The 26,137-nt window shown below is 52.5% G+C and overlaps 1 protein-coding gene across 1 annotated transcript in view; it reads left to right on the top strand.

Annotated features, from left to right (window-relative positions):
• Positions 1-25,536, top strand: part of POLE (DNA polymerase epsilon, catalytic subunit) — a 36,313-nt gene extending 10,777 nt beyond the window's left edge. Inside the window, exons 21-49 of the mRNA XM_087828472.1 lie at positions 1,233-1,381; positions 2,421-2,513; positions 2,670-2,814; positions 4,677-4,834; positions 5,178-5,373; positions 6,271-6,485; positions 8,525-8,627; positions 8,973-9,058; positions 9,169-9,286; positions 9,995-10,207; positions 10,467-10,673; positions 10,916-11,059; positions 12,015-12,155; positions 12,366-12,519; positions 12,594-12,700; positions 12,892-13,068; positions 13,148-13,371; positions 13,534-13,754; positions 14,025-14,229; positions 15,308-15,481; positions 16,065-16,190; positions 17,165-17,297; positions 18,321-18,492; positions 19,207-19,338; positions 19,500-19,693; positions 22,554-22,754; positions 23,059-23,184; positions 23,768-23,857; positions 23,976-25,536. Of these exons, the coding sequence (XP_087684598.1) occupies positions 1,233-1,381; positions 2,421-2,513; positions 2,670-2,814; positions 4,677-4,834; positions 5,178-5,373; positions 6,271-6,485; positions 8,525-8,627; positions 8,973-9,058; positions 9,169-9,286; positions 9,995-10,207; positions 10,467-10,673; positions 10,916-11,059; positions 12,015-12,155; positions 12,366-12,519; positions 12,594-12,700; positions 12,892-13,068; positions 13,148-13,371; positions 13,534-13,754; positions 14,025-14,229; positions 15,308-15,481; positions 16,065-16,190; positions 17,165-17,297; positions 18,321-18,492; positions 19,207-19,338; positions 19,500-19,693; positions 22,554-22,754; positions 23,059-23,184; positions 23,768-23,857; positions 23,976-24,089 (4,518 nt within the window). The 3' untranslated portion in view covers positions 24,090-25,536. The remainder of the gene's footprint in view (positions 1-1,232; positions 1,382-2,420; positions 2,514-2,669; positions 2,815-4,676; positions 4,835-5,177; positions 5,374-6,270; positions 6,486-8,524; positions 8,628-8,972; positions 9,059-9,168; positions 9,287-9,994; positions 10,208-10,466; positions 10,674-10,915; positions 11,060-12,014; positions 12,156-12,365; positions 12,520-12,593; positions 12,701-12,891; positions 13,069-13,147; positions 13,372-13,533; positions 13,755-14,024; positions 14,230-15,307; positions 15,482-16,064; positions 16,191-17,164; positions 17,298-18,320; positions 18,493-19,206; positions 19,339-19,499; positions 19,694-22,553; positions 22,755-23,058; positions 23,185-23,767; positions 23,858-23,975) is intronic.
• Positions 25,537-26,137: the final 601 nt, after the last annotated feature.

The following is a 26,137-nucleotide window of genomic DNA, read 5'->3' as shown; positions in this document are numbered from 1 at the left end:
ACCTCTCCTTTGAGGCTCAGCATCCTGGAAGGTGTAGGCTCTCTGTTGGTCTGAGGACCAGGTGTCGCCGTGTGCCCCCTCTTCTGTCACTAAGGGTTACTAGGGTCCTGTGCCTGCGCAGGCCCAGCATTCATGTTCTGACAGCTTCTGTTCTGAACAGGGAGGAAACGCAGCTCAGGGAAGAAGTTCTGGTGCCCGAGTGCTAGTGTCTGTCACCCGCCCTGGTAATGGTGGGGCCACTTTGTTGAAGTAAGGTTGACACTGAATAGATCTCAGCCTTTCAGGGGACAGTTCTGTGGCTTTTGAAAAACTCAGCTGTGTAAGGGCCACCACAGTGACTAGGACATGTCCTTTGCCTCCCAGCATGGGATATAGTGTCTGACAGGCAGTGGTGGTCCTAGGTTCTGCCTGATGAGTGCACTGGTACCTCAAGGGCTTGCCACAACTGTGCACTCCCTGCTCTCTGCCTGTTGGCGGTGCCTGAGTTCTGTTGTTTGAGCATTCCTGTAACTCAGCTTGTCAAGTGCATCAGGTAAGAGAGTGGATGGAATCACAGGGTCCTGTTGAAGCCCCTGGGGCTCTGGCGAAGCGAAGACCCTGCCTCTGTTGCTGCTCTTCAGACATGCATTTCATTTGCTTCTCCAGGTTTTCGTTGTCAAGTCCTGGCCTCTGTCCCAGGAGGTTGAAGTTCATCCAAGTGTGAGGTGTACAAGTTGCTTGTTGCCGTAACAGAGTATTTTCTCCTAGCCCTGGCCTCACAAGAAATAAAAATGGAGCATAGACATGTTTCTTTCTGTTTAGAAGTTCTTTCATGACATCTGCCTTACACGGGGTGGTTCTAGATTAAAGGTGAATTAGGACATGGGAACCACCTGTGTGGCTCTGGCCTGGCTCCTGGGTTGGAACTGTGCGGACCTGATAGGGGACAAGTAAACATCATATCTGTGATAAATTTCTTTGAGGTAGCAACAGCATTGTGGTTATTCAGCAGCATATCCCTGTCCCTGGAAAACGTGTGCTAGGGTATTTAGTATCTACAACACCAATGGCATTGCCTGGGGTGGGGGTTGGAATAAAGGAAATGTGGCAAAATACCAAGTGTCCCTCTAGAAGTGCCTACAGTCTTCTATTTGTTGTTAAGTTTTCTATACATTCTAAAATTTTCAAAATGTATCATAGCTGTGACTATAAAACGTGAGCTGCTGTAATCTAGGAGGTGTGTGTGTTCCCAGGTGTGGAAAAAAAAGCTCAGTGCAGCTGTGGAGGCAGGCGACGCGGCCGAGGTCAAGCGCTGCAAGAACATGGAGGTGCTGTACGACTCCCTGCAGCTGGCACACAAGTGCATCCTCAACTCCTTCTATGGCTACGTCATGCGCAAAGGGTATGCTCCTGCCCCAGCGCTCGCTGGGCCATGGGGCAAGGGAGGGGAGGGGGGCACCTGCGGGCCTCCATCCAAAAAGTGTGGTTGAAAGCGGGTTAGGGCAGTGGGGAGGTGTGGGCCACATCAACTCATGGGTCTGGGGCAGCAAGGGGGATGGGTGTCACTGGATGTGTTCATCTAAACATCCTGAGCAGGAGACAGCGATTTGGTAGTCTCAGTCCTGTGTGTGACTTACAGAATGCCATCTCTAGGGCCATGGAGACGGTCCCAGTCATTCAGCAATTGCGAAGCAGCACCGTGGGGTTAATGAAGGGGGTAAAGTTGATTGAGGGGTTGAGTGTGGGGTGACAGGGAGAGCCAAGGTGGAAGCTGTTCCCGGGTTCGAGTCAGGAGTTGGGTGCTACGTGGAGATGGGGCCTGAGTGTGTCCATTGGACATAACCAGGTGGATGGGGCCTCAGGAGGGTCAACAGGGCAGCTGTGGAGAGAAAGGTTGTGGGTGGCATGGGAACTGGGTTTAAGGGAGGGTCATTTAGTTTATTTGTGTTGCTTTTTAATGGCAGAGGGGGCGGGGCGGAGAGCAAGGCTAGAGCCAGAGTAGAGTTTTGGGGCAAGAGGAGGCACCTCTAGATGAGACAAGGTGTGGGGACATTGAGCCAGGTGGGAGAGCGGGAGGCTGAGGGTGCCTTCAAGCGTGTTTTCCCTGAGAAGTTGGGGGATACACATGGGTTTGGGAGAGTGGAGAAGGCTCACAGGGATGCCAACCATCTGGGCTAGTATGAAGGGTCCCCTGAGGCTGAAGTTGATCGTGACCCATGGTGCTGCGTCCTTCCAGAACTTTCCAAAGCCACGCTCCACACCCTGAAGTAGGGACAGAGGGGGGTCCTCAGCACAGCTAAATTCCCCCCTTATAAGGTCTTCCTACCCTACTTCAGAGTTCCCTTCTTGGTATCCTTCTCTCCCTCCCCCACCTCTCCTCTAACCTGTCTAATGACCGTCTGGAGGGAACCCCACCCGCAGCCTGTGACTCTCCTTCCCAGGGCCCGCTGGTACTCCATGGAGATGGCTGGCATTGTCTGCTTCACAGGGGCCAACATCATTACCCAGGCTCGGGAGCTGATAGAGCAGATCGGGTGAGTCCTCAGTCCACTGCGGGGGAGGCCTGGAGTGGGAGGGAACAGACCAGTAAAGATGAGCTGGAAAGTGGGAGGCTCTTGTCTGCTATCAGGACTTGACACTGGCTTCTAGCCACATGGGGCCGCAGTCCTCACTTCTCTGTTCCTCTGAAGGAGGCCCTTAGAGCTGGACACAGATGGAATATGGTGTGTCCTGCCCAACAGCTTCCCTGAAAACTTTGTCATCAAGACGACTGGTGTGAAAAAGCCCAAGGTGACCATCTCCTACCCTGGGGCCATGCTAAACATCATGGTCAAGGTGAGCCTGGGTTTCTAGCACCACCACTCTGACATGGATTTGGGAGGGGACTGTGCGGGCTCTTGCTCTGCTCCTTTCTAATTTCACACATGCCCCGTGCCTTTAGACTGTTTCTCTGTAACCTGAGGACGTGTACAGACAATCCTGTCTCAACAGTTACTCGAGTGTCTACATTCTCCTCAGCACAGCACCCACATTGTTCTGCTTTTAGCTTTTTATTTTGGAATAATTTTAGACTTACAGAAAAATTAAAAATAGAACTGAGAATTCCTATATACCCTTCAGTCCGCTTCCCCTAATGTTAACGTGTTCTTTAAACCAGGGCATGTGCATCAGAATTGAAGGATTCGGGGTGGCACAACACTTTAACCAAACTACAGCCTTTATTTGGATTTTCCAGTTTTCCCAGACCCTGTGCTGGGCTCAGTTGACCTTCTCCTTAGTCCCCTCCAGCCTGCCAGTCCCTCCGTCTTTCCAGTCTGTCCTAACCAGGACCTTTCGATGAGTACTGGTCAGATGTCCTGTTGACTGTACTTGATTTGGATTTGTCTGTTTTCCCTGTTTATTAGATTGAGGTATTTGGGGTATTGGAGGAACGCCCCAGAGGTGACGTGCAGTGTGGCACTGTCGGTTCATGGTGTCGGTATCTGACTTAAGGTCACCAGGCACCTATGCCCGCTTTCCCGTGGCCTTGTTCCTGGGGCAAGTCCCTCCCCTGCCCTGAGGGGGAGTGTCCACATCTGCTCTACATCAAAGCTCCACAGTAGCAGTCACTGAGCATCATATGGTCTGAGACTGTCGGTGTCCCCTGGCTCAGCACCATCACCCACTCACTGCAGCAGTTATCACCAGTGTTCTCTCTGCTGGTTTCCCCACTGCTAATTCCGTTTCCCTCCCTCCTGCACATTATTAATTGGAACCCTTGTGTAGAAAGAATTGTCTCCCTTACCTTCCTCACTCACCGATCTCCTAGTTGTGTGTTTGTGTCCGTGTGGGCTCATGGACATTGTTGTCCTGGGCTGTAACCCACCACTGTCCTGCTGTGTTTGTGGCTCAGCTTGCTCCCCTGGCCACTGGCTCCTTCACAATTGCCCCTGTGTTCCTGAGACATGCCCATTCTGGGGTGTGGGTTTGGGGGGTTTTTGAGCCCTTTCTTACTTCCTGGTAGTACAAGACACCGGCCTCATCTTTCATTTTCCTGTTCCAGCCCTGAACCCAGCATTTCTCCAAGGAGCCCGGTTCCTTTTCCTAGAGGTGGTGTAGCAGTGTTTGTGCACCTTTGCTTTTGTCCTCAGTCTTACACTACCTGCTCAAAGCAGGGTCTGTCAACTACTTAGCTCAGCCCTTTTTCAAAACCCAGACCATCAGCAGCATTCTGTCATTTGTCAATCAGACTGTCCCAGCCTGCATTCCCTCTTGGGATCTCCCAACAGCCCCGCTGAATGCTTTCTAATTTCTTACAGCACATTTCACTCTTTATAGACTGCAGTTCTGTGGAGTCGTGTGTCCCCGACCACAGAGCCACAGAGCAACTCCATGCCCCAGAGTTCCTGAGTCTGCCCCTTAGTCATCAGCCCCCCACACAAACACACCTGGCACACCAGTGTGTTCTTGTGTGGTCATTTTACCTTTCTCAGAATGTCCTATGGGTGGAAATGTGTGTAACAGATGGACTCTGCAGAATGCACTCTGGTTCGTCCACATCAAACGCGAGTCAGAACTTGGCCCCCTTCTCTTGCCCAGTGGTGCTCATTGTACAGACAAGCCTACTTGCTGATCTGTCTGCTGCTTGGAGGGCAGCCGGTGTGTACAGGTTTGGACGGTGATGAGTGAGGCTGCCCCTCTTCCTTCTGGTCTTGCAGGAAGGCTTCACCAATGATCAGTACCAGGAGCTGGCTGATCCTTCCTCACTCACCTACGTCACTCGCTCAGAGAACAGCATCTTTTTTGAGGTTGACGGACCCTACCTTGCCATGATCCTTCCAGCCTCCAAGGAAGAAGGCAAGAAACTGAAGAAGAGGTAGGAATCCCACAGCTTCTGTGCTTGGGAAAGGAAACGGAAAGATTAGATTTAACAACCCTTCCAGGAAATGGCCAGGAGTTAGGATGGGGACAGACCTCAGTTCTGTCTTTTGGCCTTTTTGATTTGATTTGGAAAGCTACTGTTGACACTGATGCCACCAGCTCTGTTCCCTACCTGTTAGGTTCTGGTTCCACAAGCTGCAAGCCCTTAAATCATTTTTATGTTGGAGAGATCAACCTCAGGGTAGAGATGTATTTGCTGCCAGGGGGATACGAGGGGCGGGGATCAGAAGGGCAGTGAGAAGCAGCCAGCATCATGGCTGTGCTCACTGTGCTTCCAGGTACGCCGTGTTCAATGAGGACGGTTCCCTGGCTGAGCTCAAGGGCTTCGAGGTAAAGCGCCGTGGGGAGCTGCAGCTCATCAAAATCTTCCAGTCATCTGTATTCGAGGCCTTCCTCAAGGGCAGCACCCTAGAGGAAGTATACGGCTCTGTCGCTAAGGTAGCCGACTACTGGCTGGACGTGCTATACAGCAAGGTGAGGTCGCCCTCCCCACCTGGCTTTGAGGGATCCTGCAGTCAGAGGGACCTGGTGACAGATGAACTCGGGGCTAATTCTGACGAAATCCCAAGGCTTGCTGACTGCCAGTGCCTCCAAATCTCCTTGCTTCTGTATCCTGCCACAGGATTCTGTGAAGGAGACAAAGAGCATGATGAGAAAGGAATCTAAGGGGAGAATTTGCCAACCATCACACCAACTTTGATTTTTAAGTCATTGTCGGCCCTATAAATGCACATACAATTCCTAAAGTTTAAATGACAGTGCTGGCTTATCTTTAATACACTTTCTTGTGGAATTTGTCGCTCTTCCTGTACTGCTCTGTAGTGTTTGTATTTCATCAAGTTTACCTGGGTTAATACTGAGCTAGTCCTTTACTGTTGGGTATCATGTAGGCTCCAGGTTTCCATTGTGATAAATAGCGTAGCATCAAACATCTTTGCACAGATTCCTCTCCCTCCTGCATTGTTGGCTAGGAAGAGGTTTTGTGGGTAAAAGGAAAATGGGATATTCTGGAACAGTGGCTGGCTCCCTTTGCTTCACAGGCATCTGGTTTCCTGGCATGCCTTGTTCTGTGTAGAGTTGACTCACACGAGCGTGAGAACCAAGGGGAAGTACACACAGCACTCGTGAGCTGGCGAATCTTACAGGCTGTTGAGGGCAAGAGGTCAGGGGCATGTAGTCACAGGAGCACAAACAAACATTAAGGCTTCGTATGTGGTTTTTAAGTTTTGTTGTGCCTGGTATGAGCCAGCCCTTAGAATTACACTCCTTCAGCTCATCCGATGGGAAAGCACAATTCCAGGTGGGGAGGTTCCAGATGTGCTGGGAATGCTCCTTTACCTCTGCGTGGTGTTCCTCCCATTCTCTCTACAGGCAGCTAACATGCCTGATTCTGAGCTGTTCGAGTTGATCTCTGAGAACCGTTCCATGTCTCGGAAGCTGGAAGATTATGGGGAGCAGAAGTCTACGTCTATCAGTACTGCCAAGCGCCTGGCTGAGTTCCTGGGAGACCAGATGGTGAAGGATGCGGGGCTGAGCTGCCGCTACATCATCTCTCGGAAGCCAGAGGGCTCACCCGTTACAGAGAGGTGAGGGCTTCCAGGGTTAGGGAGGGACTGGGCCTCGGACTGCCTGCAGATGAGATGACAGGAAGGTCTTGCTGGGCCCTGGCAGGACCCCAGAGCAAGTGTGGTGAGCCCGGCCACCTAGAGCCCCAGAGAACCTGGGTTCATGGTGGGACAGCTATGATGGGCCCCCTCTCAAGGTCCAGTCACACCCTTTGAGGACGCTGATGAACCCTGGCTGGAGATGTGGCGGTAGTGTGCCTCGCAGGATGCTCCAGGAGCTAAGGCTCCGCACACTGCCACTGCCGCATCTCCCAGCCGTCATGGCAGGAGGAATGTCCTCTGGATTCTGGAGCAGGCCAAGGGGGACAGCAAAAGACTCCATCCCATAGCATCTTCCAGTTCTGCCTGGAGACCTCAGGGTCGACAGGCAGTTCTCCCTCATCTCATGGTCTTTGGGCTGTTGGAGCTAAGCAAGGCCTATACAAATGAAAAGGGAAATGCAGTGGATCCAAGACACCCATTTCCCTGTGGGTGGCACATAGACTGCAGTTCTGCTCTGCCCTCTAATTTGCTGGTGTGCCTGGAGAGGCCCAGACCACAGAGCCTGAAAGGTTGTGTGCAGAGGGAGGCCACCACAGCTACACAGTGACCCCAGACAAGACCACCCAAATTACAGACTCATAACCCAAAAAAGCGGTTATTTCAACCCATCGATAACTGATAAACTAGAAACTTCAGTAGTCAGTGTTCTCACCTATGCTAAAAGACCTGCGGGGGGGAGAAATGGATTAAGTATTTTCTTAAAAAGAAACTCTCAGTCATAAAAAAATGGAATTTGATACAAAGCTAAGGTAGACTATATACAGAGTAAAATAAAGGATTCCTATATATCAGCAAGAAAAAGACAACCCAGAGGTAAAATGGGCAACAGATAGAAAATGCAATTCACAAAGGAGACGAGTGGCCAGCGCATGTGAAGATCTTCAAACGCGCAGCAGTCAGGAAATGGACCTACTGGTTGGAAACAAATCTGATAACAGTTGTTGGTGACCATGCACACCGGCGCTCACAATACGCATGGGGCTGTGGGCGACAGTCACTTTGGAGAGGAGGCAGTGTGTGGTGAGGGAGAGGACGCCTGGCGCACCCCACAGTCAAGCACTTCTGGGGGTGTGGCCTGCACAGCTGCAGTGTTCACATTGTGTTGAGCAGCAAAAGTTGGGAACACCCTAAGTGTCCTTCAAGCAGAAAATGGATACATGTATCTTTTATGCAGTGAGATGCTGTACAGGAGTTGGAGTGACTCACGGCCACCTTAAGACACCGAGTTCAAGAACAGAGCTAGTTGAAGGGGGGTGCAGTACAGTGCCTCTGTGTTCACACCATGGAAAACACTCCTAGGTGTTATGGATAGATGCACGTAGCGGATGTAAAGACACACACAGGATCTGTAATAAGGACCCAGCTTCCTTCTGTGAGGAGAGTCAGTAGGGCTTTGTCCTCGTGTCTGCTTTTTCACACAGAAAGTGACATGACAGGCTTGATGTTTGCCCCCTAAGTGAGGGATGCACAGGTGTTTGTTCTCTCCCTGAGTTTACTTACGCTCATGATATTTCACAGTAACAAATATTGCCTCCGGCTGCCCTCTCACATTGCTGATGACTTGCAAACTGGCTCATTCTCCCAGAAAAGCAAAGGGCTCTCCCTGTCCATTACCCAACGAGGAGCCCTTCAGAAGTGGTTAGCTATATGCCTGCACATGGGTGTGTCATTTATGTGAGGGCATTTGTCAACAGCCCTGTTCACGGCAGCCAAACAACAGGCCATGTGGCCACTGGTGGGTGGTGGTTATTAAACCATGGTATTCTATACAGTGAAGTCTTATTAGTTTTAGATATTAGGTATAGTGTATACAAAATAACAACATCAAATGAAAACAGGCCACAAAGTAGGTGTTGAGTCCTTATTTCCATGTGAAACTGTATGTACTCTGATGAGTGTGGTTCCAGTGCCAGGTGAGGAAGACATTCTTTCCGTGAGCTCTGCCTCTTGTCACCCAGGGCCATCCCGCTCGCCATTTTCCAGGCAGAGCCCACCGTGAGGAGGCACTTTCTCCGGAAATGGCTAAAAAGCTCTTCCCTCCAAGACTTTGACATTCGGGCGGTGAGTGCTGGATTTTCCTATTCTCAGAAGGTCAGTAGGAAAACCAGACAGAGCAGTGTCCCTGACTCGTCAGCTTTTTGCCTGGACTCTTCACTCTTGGCGTCCCCTTTCTGACGTGTGATGTGAGGAAATAGCCTTAGGGAAAAGCTGGACGTGGGCCTTTCACTGTGGTGTCAGACTGACTGAGGCTTGGTTCTGGTGCAGGGTCCTGGTGCTGGCTCTGTGCCTGTCTCCTCCTCTGTGAAATGGGCGCTTTTGTCGTAGACTTCCTAAGAGAAAAAGTAAGGCATGGGGAAGCACAGTACAGCTGCTTCTGCTTTTCTCATGTGCTCCATTCCTGTACAGATTCTGGACTGGGACTACTACATCGAGCGGCTGGGCAGCGCCATACAGAAGATTATCACCATCCCCGCGGCTCTGCAGCAGGTGAGGTCAAGAGCCACGGAGGCAGGACCCCGTGTGGCTTAAAAGCCACAGAAACCTGGGTGTGGCCCGAACTCCACATCAGACGAGGGATGCCTCTCACCTTCGTGCAGGTGAGGAACCCAGTGCCTCGTGTCAAACATCCGGACTGGCTGCACAGAAAACTGCTGGAGAAGACTGATGCCTACAAGCAAAAGAAGATCAGCGAGCTTTTCGTCCTCGAGGGCAGGAGACAGGTAACGGGGCTGGCCCGGGACAGCAGAGGCCATGTGGGGGATGGGCCGGTCCCACAGGCACACAGGGCCAGAGTCCCCAGGCTGCCACCTGTGAGGTTGGACACTTCTACCCAGGTGTCTGGGATTTATTTTCCCTGTGAATGTGTGCCTTGGCACTCTGCCCTTCCATGTCCCCACTGCGCCCTGGCTGGGTGGAGAACCATCTCACCACAAGTGCGGGATGTGCGTACAGGCCGAGTGACCTGGAGTGAATCACTGTGGCTTAGACTTCTGTTTCCTAAACTGCAAAATGAAAAATATTAGAAACACTTGAAATTATTAACAGCAGTGTAATGAGAGGTGTGAGGCTAGGAGGTAGGAAGAAGGGTGCTTACCTGTTCTTTGCAACATATTGCTTATGAAAAGGAGAGCTCTGGGGCAAACAGAACGGTAGCACTCAGTAACATTTTTATTTGACCTCCTCGCTAGTAAAAGTTAAAAATAGTCTGGCCTTGGCCAAGTGGCTCAGTTTCTCTCATATGGACGTTTCTCTCCTTTCTAAAAAAAAAAAAATCAATAAAAGCATATCTTCAGGTGAGGAAAGTTAAAAAGAGTTTAGTTTCTAGTGAGTAACTTTGTGGACAAGTACTTTATCCCATTCAGATGGATTCCTAGGAGTGAAATTTGCAGAGAGAGCCTGTGTTTTAAGTCCCCTTTGGGTGCTTGCAGGTGGGCGTGGCCCAGGCTCCTGATGGCACCCAGAGCCTTGGTGCTCCCGACATGGAGGACTTTGGCCTCGAGAAGCCACCACATGCAGCCATCCCCATTGCTACGAAGAGAAAGCGGGCCCTCTGGGAGAGCCAGGAGGATTCGCAGGACCTGGGGCTGACAGAGCCCTGGCAGGAGATCCTGGGGCAGCCTCCGGCCCTCGGAACCACCCAGGTTAGAAGCCTCAGGGTGTCTGGACTGGCCAGTGGGCAGAGGGAGCAGACTCCAGTCAGGCCTGCTCTGGGGTGTGCTGTCTCCTGCCGGGTCTGCTGAGTAGTGCAGGGACCCCAAGATGGATCTTGATCCTGAGAAGGCACTGGCAAGATGCCCAGTCCTTGCAGAGCACTCAGAAGGTGTGGTTTCATTGCCATAGAAGGGTGTTCCTGTTTTACTGTGTTTTTGTCTCCTTGACCTGTCCCATCATCTGTCCCAGGAAGAATGGCTGGTTTGGCTCCGGTTCCACAAGAAGAAGTGGCAGCTGCAGGCCCGACAGCGCCTGGCTCGCAGAAAGAAGCGGTGTCTGGAGGCAGAAGGCATGCTGCAGCCTGGGGCCATGAGAGACAGGCCCACCACGGGGCTTGGGGGCTTCTTGCGGAGAACTGCCCGCAGCATTCTGGACCTTCCCTGGCAGATTGTGCAGGTGTGGATGGGCATCCCCAGGAGGGCGGGAAGCAGCATGGCTGATAGGAAGAGGTGTCTGCCAGCTCGGGGTCCTGTGGACCATCCCACAGTTGGGGGTGGAAAACAAAGGGCAGACCTTGACCTTCACACCTCTGTGATTGCAGCTGGCTCTGGAGGTCACCCCAGAGGTGGCCTGTCCATGGGTGTTGAGTGCTTTCTGTGACCGGCTGGCATACGCTGCTGTACCATGTTTCCTTTCAGATCAGCGAGACCAGCCAAGCTGGTGTGTTCCGGCTATGGGCTGTCATCGGCAGCGACTTGCACTGCATCAAGTTGAACATCCCCCGTGTGTTCTACGTGAACCAGCGGGTGCCCAAAGCAGAAGAAGGGCCTGCGTATCGCAAGGTACAGGAGGCAGCTGGTACCTCTGAGGTTGTCTCCACAGCAATGAGGCCACAGAAGGAATCGGGCTTTACAGAGACTTGTGGGCCGTGCAGCCTTGAGTGAAGTGTTCTGGAGCCTCGATCTCCTAAGAGCCTTCTCAGGTGCTGCAGTAATTATTGAAACGACATCTGTGAAGGACTGAGCTACTGGTGCTTTGTGCTGGGTGCACAGTCCTCTGTGTCTGACATCCACCTAGCAGGGAAGGGAGGGGGTGGACAGTTGCCAGATGGCAAGCTTTGTCTCCATAGGCTTTTCTGATGTTAAAGCTTTATTGGTATATAACCCACACACCATATAGCTCACTCACTAACTACAGTTTTGTTGCTGATAGTATATTCAGGGTCATGCAGCCATCACCACAGTCAATCTTAGAACATTTTCACTGTCCCCAGAAGACACCCTGGCCCCTTAACAGTTTGTCCTCCACCAGCCCTCGTAACCACCTGCCACATCTGCCTGTGGATGCTTTGCTATAAGTGTTACCCAACAGTGGGTGGGGCTCTGCCTCCTTCTCATTTGGGTCCTTGTTGGTTCTCACCTGGTGTTTCCGAGCTTCTAGCTAGCCCCACCCAGAGCGTGGTCACAGAGGCTACCCTTGTGCATTTTTCGGTCGGGTGCTAGGAATCACAGGATGAGCTAACATGTAGTTGAGATGAGACTTTCATGCTGGGAGCTGGAGAGGAGGCTCTCTGAAGAAGGTGGAACTCTGACCCGGGTACTCAGCAGAATGTGGACATGGAGAGAGACAGGGAGGGTGAAGCACAGCAGGTGGCCTAGAGCTCCTGGAGTTTTCTTGGATGTGACGGTGGAACTTCGTGGGAGAATGCTAGGACTGTTTAAACAACGCATGTGTGTGTGTGTAACAAACATCACCACCTAGCTAGCCGCATGATGAGGTCATCACTGTTGTTGCCAGGTAAATCGAATCCTTCCTCGCTCCAACACGGTCTACAATCTCTATGAGTACTCGGTGCCAGAGGACATGTACCAAGAACATATCAATGAGATCAATACTGAGCTGTCAGCCCCAGACATCGAGGGCGTGTACGAGACTCAGGTAACTCCCTTCCCAGCTGAACTGAGCAAGGATCTAGCTGGGTGGAATAAAGAAACCCCACATAAGGCATGGATGGGCTAGCAGCAGCCACTGTGGACTCCACCCCAGGGACAGAATTTCAGCAGCATGTCTGCCAAAGACAGCCTGGAGCTAAGGGTGTGCCCCAACTGCGGCCCCCAGTCATCCCTCACCCACCCTGACCCCTTTCAGGTGCCGTTACTGTTCCGGGCCGTGGTGCACCTGGGCTGTGTGTGTGTGGTAAATAAACAGCTGGGGAGGCACCTGTCAGGCTGGGAAGCAGAAACCTTCACTCTTGAGCAACTAGAGATGCGTTCTCTAGCCCAGTTCAGCTACCTGGAACCAGGTAAGGCGTGTGCCAGCTGCTGTACTTTGCCCTGTCTCTCTCAAATCTCAGGTGACTTGTGTGTCCTCCTGTAGGTAGCATCCGCCACATCTACCTGTATCATCGCACACAAGGCCACAAGGCACTCTTTGGCATCTTCGTGCCCTCACAGCGCAGGGCGTCTGTGTTTGTGTTGGATACTGTGAGTTCCTGATGTGGGGGTGTGGGAGGGACAGACCACTGGGCAGGGAAATCCCAGTCCCTAGCCTTGTTTTCAGAAGTCTTTGCCCACGAGTGCCTATGGCGATTGAATTAGAAGTGAAATGACAGGCGGGGCTGTCAGCCATGCCTCCTTTGGGGGGGCACAGTGGGGCTGATGTGGGCCTTGTTCAGGTGCGAAGCAACCAGATGCCCAGCCTTAGTGCCCTCTACTCAGCTGAGCACAGCCTCCTGCTGGAGAAAGTGGGCCCTGAGCTCCTGCCTCCCCCCAAACACACATTTGAAGTTCGGGCTGAGACTGACTCAAAGACCATCTGCAGAGCCATCCAGCGCTTCCTCCTGGCCTACAAGGTGAGTGAGGTTGGGGCGCTGCCGTGGGAGCCCCTCCCCCAGGCCAGGTCCTCCTAGCTGCTTTCTTCCCTGTGCCCAGGAGGAGCGCCGTGGGCCCACCCTCATCGCTGTGCAGTCCAACTGGGAGCTGAAGAGGCTGGCCGGTGAGATTCCTGTCCTGGAGGAATTCCCACTGGTACCTATCCGCGTGGCTGACAAGATTAGCTACGGAGTCCTGGACTGGCAGCGTCATGGAGCCCGGCGCATGATCCGCCACTACCTCAACCTAGACACCTGTCTGTCTCAGGCCTTTGAGATGAGCAGGTGAGCAAAGCACAGGGCTGTTTCTTGGCTTTTCTGTGGCTCTACCCACCTTGGTTGTTGCTGGCCAGTGGTTTCTGACAGCAGGTCGGTGTTCCCGGTTTCCACCCACTCCTGGAACCAACCTGGGACTCAGCCTATGACTGTGACCCTGACCCTGTGCAGGTACTTCCACATCCCCATCGGGAATCTGCCTGAGGACATCTCCACCTTTGGCTCCGACCTCTTCTTTGCGCGCCACCTCCAGCGCCACAACCATCTGCTCTGGCTGTCCCCTACATGGCGCCCAGACCTGGGTGGGAAGGAGGCCGATGACAACCGCCTCATCATGGAATTCGAGGACCAAGCCACCGTGGAGATCAACAGTTCAGGCTGTTACTCCACAGGTTGGTGGGTGAGGCCCATGGGGATCTCAGCTGCTGTTTCTGCCCTTTGTTGCCATTCCTTCATGGCGAGAACACCCAGTGCCAACCATCAGAGCTCGGCAACACTGGTGGGGAATGAGTGCAGGGCAGGCTCTGTAGTCAGCCCAAGTTGGGTACTCATCAGCTACCCTGGTGGCCCCAGGAAGCAGTAATGTTTGAGGTAGTGCTTGCTGGGGTTGGGCTCTAAACCCAGGGGCTGGCCAGTGCACAGGTGTGTATCTTTGTGTGCAGTGTGCGTGGAGCTGGACATTCAGAACCTGGCCGTCAACACCATCCTGCAATCTCACCACGTCAACGACATGGAGGGGGCTGACAGCATGGGCATCAGCTTCGACGTGATCCAACAGGCTTCCCTGGAGGACATGATCACCGGCAACCAGGCTGCCAGCACCCCGGCTAGCTACGATGAGACAGCCCTCTGCTCCAGCACCTTCAGGTGCCCGGGCCTGCATCCCCAGAATATCTGACCTTTTGTTCTTACACCCTCTCCTCTCAAGGCAGAGTCACTGAGTTGGGGTCCGGAAGGGACAGTAGAAGTCCTTTCATCCTTCACCCTTGATTTGGGAAACTAAGAGCTAAGACAGTACCACTGGGGCTCCCCTACCCGCTCAGTAGAGTCAGAAGCCACCTTGGGTACAAGCGATGGTTCCTCGAGCTGTGTTCTGGGCTCCTTTCTGTGGCCAGAGGCATACCCTCAGGAAACCTCCTATTAACTCGGTTGTAGTTGTTTATCAAATGTCTGCTGTGGGATGCACTGCAGGACACAAACGTGGGTTCAGCCAGGCAGAATGTGGTGTGAGTTACAGGATTTGGGTGTCAGGAGAATTGCTGTGACAGGGAGCATGCATGCTCTTCACAGCACTACATCGCTCACGCTAGAGATGAGGAAACTGAGGCACGGGGGCAACAGCATGCTTGTGGTCACACTGCGGCTGAGTGACAGGGTTGGCATCCAAGGGCAAGTGCTGTGATTCCAGAACCGAGTTCTTCAGCCACCAGTCCTGGTGCCTTCTCACAGGAGGGGGATAGGACTTGGGGAAAGGCAAGGAGGGTGGCAGAAAGGCTCAGAAGCAAATGTGTGTGGTGCAGTTGGGTCCAGGGGCTATTGTGAAGAGAAGTGGACATTTTAGTCCTGAAAGGTGGGGTTGGACCACAGGCAGCAGAAAAATTCCTGTGAGGAAACGGCTTCTTGGTGCTGTGTGCGGAGTCATCCAAGTGGTGTAGCAGGGGTGGTCGTGGTGAGGTGTATGGTGAGGGTGGGACTGCCGTGCCAGAGAGGAGGCCCTGGTGGTCTCCGTTGTCCGTTCTGGTTCTCCTGGCAGGGTGAGGCTCCTCACAAACACCCGCCGATTCTGGTCTGTGTCGTCGCTGTGAGGGTGGGGGAGGGTTGAGAAGTGTACAGGGAGGTGGTGGGGCCTGGCCTCATCCGAGGGGTGCAGGTAGCTGCAGAGAGCTGAGCAAAGGGGTTTGGACAGGGTGACCATGGGGGACACGCATGCTCTCACCCCTTCCAGGATCCTGAAGAGCATGGTGGTGAGCTGGGTGAGGGAGATCACACAGTACCGCAATGTCTATGCGGACAACCAGGTGATGCACTTCTATCGCTGGCTGCGCTCCCCGTCCTCGCTGCTCCACGACCCCGCACTGCACCGCACACTACACAACATGATGAAGAAGCTCTTCCTGCAGTGAGTCCACTGACCCCCCTGTCCGCAGACCCAGCACGTTTGGGATCTAAATGGCCTGTTGCAGATTCACACGATGCATAGTCTTTCTGCTGCGTTTTTGCACAAGCGGCTATATGCTGTGTTTGTTCTGCACCTGCTTGTCGTGGTTAAAGGTTGATCTTGAGGTCTGCGTGCGGGTGTACCATCCATATTAGCAAACAGTAGGCTGTTCCCAGAACTTAGGTTGTTAGGAATAACCAAGAAACGGCCTTGTGCCTGAGGTCATACGAATGGACCCCTACGATGATCTCCAGGAAACAGCCCTGTTGCAGGTCTGATAGATTTTACGACAGCAAGAATGAGTTCTTTCTATGTAATAATTAACCATTTTCTGTGTTGTGAGTTGCCCGTTTTTTCCTGTCTTTGATTCTGTTTGGCTTTGTTTTTGGTGGGTTTTCCACACAGAAATCTTCATGCTTTGTTGCTTCTGGGTTCTAAATATATTTAGATGGCTTTTCTGCTTCAGATCATCCACTTTTTCCTCATAGTGTCTTCTGGGATTCTCTGTAGCATCCTGACTGTTGATTCTGCACTTGTTCCTCAGGCTCATCGCTGAGTTCAAGCGTCTGGGGTCGTCGGTCGTCTATGCCAACTTCAACCGCATAGTCCTGTGCACGAAGAAGCGGCAGATCGAGGACGCCCTTGCCTACGTGGAGTACATCACCACCAGGTGTCAGCACCTCCTCCTCCTCAGTCTGCTCCACTGCTGTCCTGTGCTTCCTGCTCACAGAGCTCCTGTAACATGCTGTAGCTGGGTTTGAAGCAGCCACATCCTTCTCATGCCCTTAAATATCTGAGAAAGCCTTTATTTCACCTTCGTTTCTGAAAGATATTGTAGGTAGATCTTTTTTTAATTCTTTTTTCCTTCTCTGTGTTTCTCTCTGTTGTCTTTAAATTCACCAATCTTAAACAGTGCTTAATCTGCCCTTAATCCAGTTCAGACATGGTGCTGTCTTCCCAGAAGTTTGGTTTGGGTCTTCAGTTTCCGGAGTCTCCCTAGCATGTTCAGTCCTCCCTTTAGCTTTTTGAACACATGGAGTAAAAGCTTTCGCATCCTTCCCTGGTCATTCTAACATCTGGGTCAGCTCTGACTTGTTGCAGTTGATATCTTGGTCTCCTCACTCTGCTGCTTCTCTGCTACTTGCAAACTGGTGGCGTTCCACTGGGGCCAGACACTGTGGGTCTTGCCTTGTATGTTGCTTTTCTGTAACTTCTGGAGCTTTATGTTCTGTTGCTTGGAAACAGTTTGATCCTTTGGGGCATTTTTGAGATTTATAGGCAGGACCAGAGCAATGTTTAGCCCAGAGCTCACTATTCCCCACCCTTGAAGACTCCAATGAGCACAGCCTGGTGCCCTGTGAGCTACGAGGCTCTCCAGTGGCAGTGGAGCAGGCGTGTGGGATTGGGCTCCGGGGAGAGCTCGGGGACCAGCCTGGGAGGACTCAGCTTTTCTATAGCTCTCGCCTCTCCTGCCCTCCATGCCCTCCCTGTTACTCCTGCCCAGATGCAAAAGTCTCCTTACTGTTTGTCATTTTCCATAGGAAGTTTGAGGGTTTTTAATCAGTGGAGGGTAAGAAGGAAAGTGGAGGAAAGAGGGAAAGCTGTTGATTTCATTTAAACAGTCTCTGTTTTGCTTCTTTTTAGCATCCATTCTAAAGAGATCTTCCATTCCTTGACAATTTCTTTCTCTCGATGCTGGGAATTTCTTCTCTGGATGGATCCCTCTAACTATGGTGGCATCAAAGGAAATGTTCCATCTGGTATCCACTGTGGACAGGTGAGGTTACCAGTCCTGGAGACTGAAATGACTTTGGGGTCCGCATCTGTCTGTTGGGCACACATTATGGTCACTGGCTGGGTGCAGGAGCAGCTCCAGGTCTTGGTCATGCAGCAGCAAACACGAAGTCCCTGCTGTCACACATGAGGGAGAAGTCAAGAGCAAGCAGACAAGTAGGTGCAGGATCAGAGTCAGCAGTGGTGAGGGCTCAGAATCCACAGCCAGGGGCAGGGGCCAGTTGAGACGAGGCGATCCCAGAGGGCTCTGAGGACGTGACAGGAAAACAGAGTTTGAAGGGAGCAAGGCTCAGTGACTGGTGTGAGACAGCTGTGAGTCCCAGGGCGGGGTGGGGCAGTGGTCACAGGTGTGGCTGAGAGTGGTGGGGGAAGGCCACGTGTGCCCAAGGCCGGGATGGAGACTGGGCTTTTAATGATGGGACTCTCTGAGTGGGGCGTGTCACTTGGGCCCCAGGTGGACAATACTGTAGGAGCGCAGTTAATGTCATCCCAGGCGAGAGTGTAGAGCAGGACAGAGTCAGGGCGAAGGACTCGGTGGGAATGAAGTGGAGGGGACAGGCCATTGGGATGGATGTGGGGTGACACACGGGCATGGGCTATGTGTGTGGGCTGTGCCTGGGCATGTGAACCCAGGTGTTTATTATGGAGTGGACGGGACAAGAGCAAATGTGGGGTGAGGGTGCCATGCTCTGTTGGTATTTTTCCACACCTGATGTTTGCTCAACATGCACAAAGTGGAAGCACAGGTCAGGTGGTAGCAGGGGCATCTGGGGAGTGAATCCTCAAGAAGGGTGGAGTGAGAACTACCATCTCCGTGGGCTGAGTGTTGGTGAGCACCAGATACTCACACAGACGACTTTACCACACCACTAGAGCATCTACGGGAATCTAGACAGGTTCCGGCAAGCTGCTAGACAAGGTAGAATCAGGTAGACCAAGTTCAACACACTCAACTGGGGTGCGCTTCCCACTCTATGGGCAAATATGGCTGGGCCTGTTACTGCAGGACTCCCAGAAAGAGGGCGGAGTGGAGGAGGAGGAGCCTGAGGCCGAGGGCGAGGAGGAAGACGGTGTGCAGGACCCGGACGTGGAGGACTTGCTGGAAAACAACTGGAACATCGTGCAGTTCCTGCCACAGGCAGCCTCCTGCCAGAGCTACTTCCTCATGATTGTCTCAGGTGAGCCCCCACACCAGCTGTCACATCTGCACGGTCCATGGAACAGCATGGTCCTGGTCCATTTGCCTCATAAGAAGGTAAACAGTTGGGAGATCAGGGCTGCTGGGCACGTGCCCAGTGTCCGGGTTCCTGAGAGGAGACCCTTGCCCTCTTGCTGAGCCTGGTGAGGAGGATCTAAATGGTCTAAAGCTTTAGTGTTTACAAACCAGGTTATCCAGGTTAATGTGCAAATGAAGCACATAAATGACGCGCTGGTCGTAGTTCAGAGCCAGTCATAGAGCAGAATAGTGAATGGCGAGCTCTGTCAAGCTCAGCACTCAGGCATAGTCACATAGCTACAGAAGTGGTTTCATTTGTGATTATTACATTTTTTCTACTTGTCCGAGTCTCACTTTCTCAAGTTCTTTTGAAACGTGGGTCTGGCATGCTGACCCTGGAGTTGAACCTTTGCTTTTGTCACTGTCCAGTGTGAAGATTGATGGGAGTTGCGTTACGTAGACAGTGCTCTCTAGCATGAGCTTGGGCATCAGCATGCCTCACTTATTCCCATTTCTGTAATGGACTCTGGCTCATCTAAATGCATCAAATAGAATCATCACCAGTAACGACGTTTCAGCACAGGCTGGCCGGCGATCTGACCAGCCACAGGGTCTCCCTGGACTCTGGGTGTTCTGGGCGTCGCCAGCTCTCAAGGCCTCTGCCTCTCCTCTGCAGCGTACATCGTGGCCGTGTACCACAGCATGAAGGAGGAGCTGAGGCGCAGCGCCCCGGGCAGCACTCCCGTGAGGAGGAGGACAGCCAGCCAGCAGTCGCAGGAGGCTCAGGGGACTGCCGGAGCCCTTCCCGGTGAGTGCACCTTTGCTGCACAAGGCCACCACTGCACCTGTGACCTGACGCCCCTGTGCTCCTCAGAATCCCCACCTCCAGGGCGGGGTCCCTGAGTCCTTTCCTCGGCATGCTCTTCACTGTGGGAAATGGGAGCAGCACCATGTCTCCTCTCTTCCCAGGAATGATCACCTTCTCTCAAGATTATGTGGCAAATGAACTCACTCAAAATTTCTTCACCATAACTCAGAAGATTCAGAAGAAAATCACGGGTTCTCGGAACTCGGCTGAGCTCTCAGAAATGTTTCCTGTCCTGCCCGGTTCTCACTTGCTGCTTAACAACCCTGCCCTGGAGTTCATCAAGTATGTGTGCAAGGTGAGGACACTAACGTGTGTGCAAGATGAGGGGCCACTCAGTTATTTCACACTCACTGTGCACCATTCTGTGCAGCCACTGTGTGAGCTCTTTGGAGCTCTTGGAGCCTGTGCTCCAGTGAGGCAGATGGCAAATCAGTGAGGTACAGGTGAGTTCAGGGAGCACAGGTGTTGTGAGCTGGGCTTGGAGAGGTAGGGCAGGTGACGGGTCCTGGGGCTGAGACCACAGTGACCAGGAGGGTACAGCTGTGTGTGGATCCCAAGAAAGAATGATGTCTGGGCAGAGGGGATGCAAAGACCCTGGGGTGGGGTGAAACAACATGTGTTCAGAATCATGTGGGGTAAGTGGGCCAGATGAACCAGGGACCAGATAGAGCTCCCAAAACATCCAGGCTTCTGTGGAGCCTCAGAAGAGAGCTTGCTTGGATGCCAAATTCCTTTCAGGGAAAGGAGACTGAATCAAACCTGGGATAATGTTACCAGACAAGGACAAGCAGGCGCCTTACTGTCCATTAAGTCACCTCCCGGCACACTGCATTTCACAGTGACGGACACTCTAGGATCAAGTGACTTCTGATTGTCATGGAGAAATGGTTTAGTGGACCATTTCAATTACTCGGTAGACTTTAGAATTTTTAAATTTTACTTTTATTAAGGTATAACTTACATACAGTAAAACTCACTGTGAGGTTTGGCACAGGCACACAGTGGGGATATGGGTCATTCCATCACCCCTGCAGTTCCCCATCCCTGGCTCATGCTGATCCATCTGTCCCTGTTTGTCTGCTTTTTAAAATTTACACGCCGTCACTCTCTGAGTGCAGTTGTTGGATTTTTAGAGCGATAGAGCTGTGCCACCAACAGCAAGGTACAGAGCAGTCACCCCTGAGAAGTCCTCGTGCTGCCCTGTGGGGCTCACCCCTCCTCTCACCTCTGTCCCTGCATGGTGGCTGCTTCCAGAATGTCATGAGTGGAATTGTGGACCCAGCTTCTGTCACTTAGCAGAGCCTGCTGTGGTTCTCCATGTGGTGTGTTTGAGCGCTCTGTTCCTTCCCAGCCGGGCGGTGCTCCCCTCCGCAGGAAACAGTTTGTTGTTCACTCACTAACAGGCATTCAGGTTGTTTGCACACTTGGGTGATTATTGATAACGTTGCTATAAACATTCATACAGGTTTTTGTGAGAACGTGTTTCATTTCTGGTGGGCAAAAACCTAGGGAGGGATCACTGGGATGTATCATCCGTGCATGTTCTGAAGGGGCTGCTCTATTTTGCATTCTCGTTGGTGGTGTCACGAGTCCAGCTGCTCCACCCCTTCCAGGACTTGGGCTCATTCATTTTCAAGGGTTTAGCTGTTCCCACAGCTGTGTGGTAGTATCGCGTGTTTTCACTTGCATTCCCCTGATACTGATGATGCACTTTTTCATGTGCTTGTTTGCTGTCTGTGCACCTTTGATGAAAAGAGTATCCTTTCTCCATTGAATCATCTTTGCACCTTTTTTAAAATGTAACTGGCTGTGTGGGTCTGTTTCTGGATCTTTTTTGATCTGAACGTTTGTCTGTCTTAATTTCTGTAACTTTATCGACAAGTCCTGAAACCAGGTGGTGTGGCTGCTCCAGCTGCGTTCTTTTTCAGAATTGCTTTGGCTGTTCTAGTTCCTTTGCCTTTCCATATACATTATCAAATCAGTATATCAGTTTCTACAAAAAAAAAGTCCTTCTGGAATGTTGGTTGCGGTTGTTCTGAATCTGTAGGTTTGTACACAGAGAATTTACACCTTACTATTGAGGGTCCTGGTCCTTTTCTTTCATCAGTGTTTAGGGTTTTCAGCTTATAAACATTGCACATATTTGCACTGTTTTCATGTTTTTGGTGCTGCTGTAATGGCACTGATTTTTTTGAACTTCAGTTTCCAGTTGTCCACTGCAAATATGTAAAAATACATGGTGTTTTTTTAAAAAATATGTCTTTATTGATTTCAAAGAGAGAAAGGGGAAGAGAGAGAGAGAGAAACATCAATGATCAAAGAGTCATTGATCGGCTACCTCCTGCAGGCCCCCAACTGGGGATCGCGCCCACAACCCGGGCATACGTCCTGACCAGGAATCGAACTGCTATCTCCTAGATCCTAGGTTGATGTTCAGCTGCTGATCTATGCCCAGCTGGGCCGTGGTGTTTTTTATATTGACCTTCTATCTTGCAACCTTGCTGAACTTTAGTTCTAGTAGCCTTTTTGTAGATTCTTTCGGAATCTACAGGCTGTTGATCCTCATTATATGTAGTATTTGCAAACTCACCTACTTGCTAAAATCTGCTTCTGTCGCTGGCTAGCGTGGGCTTCAAATTGGACCTTAATCAATGCTCCCAACAGTGTCCCCTACGTCGTGTCTGGTTCTGGCTCTTGGCATTGTGCTAGGGCAGCAGAGTTTTAGGGGTGGGAGAGGCCTCTCCTTACAGACAGGAGGGTTAGGCAATTCCCCCTCAGCTCTGCAGGCCTCGGGTGGCATGGGAATCCCTCACCATGAGAGGTGGACATCAGTCACTTTGCACATGAGATTGTAAATCTCCAGTAGATTTACAACTGCCTGTCATTTGGGAAAAAGGAGCCAGTGAGGATGACAGGCAGAGCAAACTTTGGTGTGTGCCTGAGTCCCCGGCACTGAGGAAGCCCATGAGACCTGGGGCAGGCCCGGGCCTCCGCTCATGTGGCCACATTGGGGAACCACTAATGTAGAGGAGGCAGCTCTGCCCTCTGACAGGATAGGAAGGCATGAGATGATGGTGCTGGCTATAGGGTTTTACAATCCAAACAGCAGCAGGGAAGCCCCAGGAGCTGTCCCTCACCCTTGCTGTGTTCTGCAGGTCCTGTCTCTGGACACAAACATCACAAACCAGGTAAACAAGCTGAACCGGGACCTGCTCCGCCTGGTGGACGTCGGCGAGTTCTCGGAGGAGGCTCAGTTCCGAGATCCCTGCCGCTCCTACGTGCTCCCAGAGGTCATCTGCCATAGCTGTAACTTCTGCCGGGACCTGGACCTGTGCAAAGACCCCTCCTTCTCTCAGGTAGGCCTGGTCCACTCATGAGTGACACATCCCCACCCTTTTTGGGTTACATCTGCTAGCTTTGACATGAAAGGTTTAAAAACAGATCCCTTTCTTAAGGCATTCAACTACCACATGCTAGAATATTGTCCCAATAAACATGTAAGGATGATGTCGGTGATGTGAGCGTGCCCTGGAGCGGAGGGAGTTGCCGCACGTGGTTACACACCTCTCCAGTCTCAACATTGGGTCTTCTCAGCCTGATGTGGGGATGCTGCCAGGGAAGACTGGGCAGAGAGTGACCTGCTCCCTCTCCTATGCCCAGGATGGGGCTTTGCTGCCCCAGTGGCTTTGCTCCAACTGTCAAGCTGCCTATGACTCGTCAGTAATCGAGATGGCTCTGGTGGAAGCCTTGCAGAAGAAACTGATGGCCTTTACCCTGCAGGACCTGGTGAGCAGCGGGCCTGGCTCTGGGACTTCCCTCCACCCAGCCCACCCACCTCACAGGGCTTCTCAATTAGCTGTTTGCAACCATGGGAAGCCAGGGCTGTATGCAGGTCTCAGGTCATAACCTGGTCCTTAAGGTGACCACCTCTTGGGTGGTCCACAGGCCCAAGTGATTCAGTCTTATAGCATCTATTGGGCACCTACAGTGGCCAAGTGCTGGCTTTATGGATGTTTCGTTGTAATAGAGGGAGATAGACAGCAAACAAAAGCAAGATAAAGTGTGTAAATGGGATGAGTGTCAAAAATGCAAGGGGGGGGCATGCGGTGTGGGTGTGGGTATGAGACACAGAGGGCATGTTCAGCATTAGATGCAGGGGACCTCTCAGCAAAGACCTGAGGGAGGAATGGGGTCTGGGCAGGAACAGCAGTGCCTGGTTTTACCTGGAGTGGGTTGGTGCCTGCAGCAAGGGTGCTGGGAAGCAGCTAGACATTTGGATGAAGCCCACTCTGAGGTCTCTATTTTATCCACAGTTGAGGTGCAGGTTGTGGGGGACAGGGGACTCCTGACGGGCTTTTTCTCGTTTCAGATCTGCCTGAAGTGCCAGGGTGTAAAAGAGACCAACATGTCCGTGTACTGCAGCTGTGCGGGCAACTTCGCCCTCACCATCCACACCAAGGTTGGGGCTGCTGCCCCCTTGGCCTCACCCACACCTGCTCTCTCCTTACACTTCCCAGCCTCAGCCTGCATCCCTACATCTCTGGGACTGGGTCTCATGGCAACTGGTTATTCCACAGGTCTTCATGGAGCAGATCAGAATCTTCCGGAACATTGCCCAGCACTACGGCATGTCATACCTCATGGAGACCCTGGAGTGGCTGCTGCAGAAGAACTCCCAGCTGAGCCATTAGCAAGGCGGGCCTGTCCCCTCTTTCTGCCCCAGCTTCCCAACTCGTGACCATGTCCAGGACTCAGCACAAGAGAAACTGACCCTCAGGGAGCTTTCGGGGAGTGGGTCACTTGGCCCAAACCAGCCAACCAGCCAGAGCAGGAAGTGGCCCACCTCCTGGTTCCCAGCCCCAGCCTTGGTCAGGGCAGCATGGGCCCAAGAGCATCTCTAGCAAGGGGTCCTGACAGGTCGTTTCTCACTGTGTAAACACGTGTGGCCTCTGCTGTTGCTGCTGCAGGGCCCTAACCCTGCCCCACCTCTGTCCCAGCTGCCCTTGGGGGTCTTCTGTTTGAGCTGAGACCTGAGGGTGGCTGAAGGCCAGACCCAAGGCAGGGTGACAGGAGTTTGCAGCCCATGCTCTTCAGTAGTTACCTCGAAGTGCCGCCCCACAGCTTTGCCCCATGGGTGTGGCTAGTTCCAGGAACCAGGACCTGCACCCTTGGGAACCTGGGCATCTTTTGTACAGTGGGTCTCCAGGACTTGGGCTTCTCTGTGGAGACTTCCTGGTGAGAGCAGGGGCTGCAGGGTTTCCCATCAGGTGCAGTCACCTCATCTGGGCTGGGACTTCTTGGGTGGAGCTGGGCCATAGCCACCTGCCCTCAGAACCTGCGTGTGCCCAGAGGGGGGCCTGGGGAAGGGTGAGGCGCACCGTTGATCAGGGACTTTACAGCCTGTGTTACCACCTGGATTTTAGAAAAGTAATTCTTCACCCACAAGATTTTAGGTTCTTTCCTTCGTGGGAGGAGGGGGAGGAAATGGAAGCAGCCATTTTGTCAGGAGGAGGCGGGTTCTGTTCTGCTCAGCCCCAGGGGTTGCTCCAGGACCTTTGACCCTGCAGGCACCACACTCAGGGTTTCCAGCCCCAGGCAGGGACTCAGTACCAGCTTAGAGCCCTGTCCTGCAGAGCTGAGGTGGGCAGGCAGGGCCTTTGCTGAGCACCAGCTTCTCCCCCCGTTCCATCTTCAACCCCAGATATAAGACATGCCCTGTGCACCTCATTTTTAACAAAATACAGCTCGGAACCGGACAGGAAAAACCACCAAGTAGGTGAGGCAGCAAACTCAGACACCCCGAACAGTGGGCTTGCAGGAAGCCCAACCCTGGCGGCTGTGGGGCCTCCTGGAGCCTGGTTTAAAGTCCTTGCTGGCTCACTTCTGTGTCAGTTACACATCAAATTTTCATCTTTTACCTCTTAAAACGTGCTGTAGCTTGGCCAGCATGGCTCAGTGATTGAGCACTGACCTATGAACCAGGAGGTCAAGGTTCAATTCCTGGTCAGGGCACAGGCCTGGGTTGCAGGCTTGATCCCCAGCAGGGGGCATGCAGGAGGCAACCAATCAGTGACTGTCATCATTGATGTTTCTCTCTGAAATCAATAAAACCTTTTTTTAGGTAAAATAGGAGAAAAATCTTAGTGATGTAAAGTAAAATATTTTTTTAAGTGTGCTGTTATGTTTGCACACAGTCTTGGTCTCTGGCAGGGAAGGAGGGAGGCTAAACAGCTAATATGTCTGTGCAGTTGCATTGGCCCCTGGGTATCGCCCGCTGGGCTGGGCCAGGCCCAGTGGCCAAGAGAAACCTGACGCTGGCTGGAAGGTGGATGGAGACCAAGTCGGCCCCAGATGGAGATCAAATCAAATTAGGACCAGGGGCAGGGGGGGGACTGGGCTTCCTGGTAGTGATGCTGGAGACATGCGGGGGCAGCGGGGGGGGGGGGGGAGGGCTGGTCCACAGCCTTGCCCTGGATGCTGCACTCCCTGTCCCTGCAGCAGGATGGGGCCCTGGGCACCCTGGCCTCTGCAGCTCTCAGTGGTTCCCCAGAGGCCAGCTCGGGTAGGGGCATTTGGGGTTCAAGGCCCTGGCTACTCGTGCTTTGGAAACCTGAGCCCCTGGCTCTGGTTCTTGAGCTTACAGCCCAGCCCCAACTAGAAAAGCCAGTTCCTCCGAAACTAGAGCTGGACATCTGTGAGCCAGACACGGGATGTCACAGGCATTGGGTGACCTGTGCAG

The sequence above is a fragment of the Miniopterus natalensis genome, chromosome 20, assembly GCF_054644295.1.
Source record: "Miniopterus natalensis isolate mMinNat1 chromosome 20, mMinNat1.hap1, whole genome shotgun sequence".
NCBI classification, from domain to species: Eukaryota; Metazoa; Chordata; class Mammalia; order Chiroptera; family Miniopteridae; genus Miniopterus; species Miniopterus natalensis.
The sequence above is the reverse complement of the archived record's forward strand: the minus strand, read 5'-3'. Positions and strand labels throughout refer to the sequence as shown.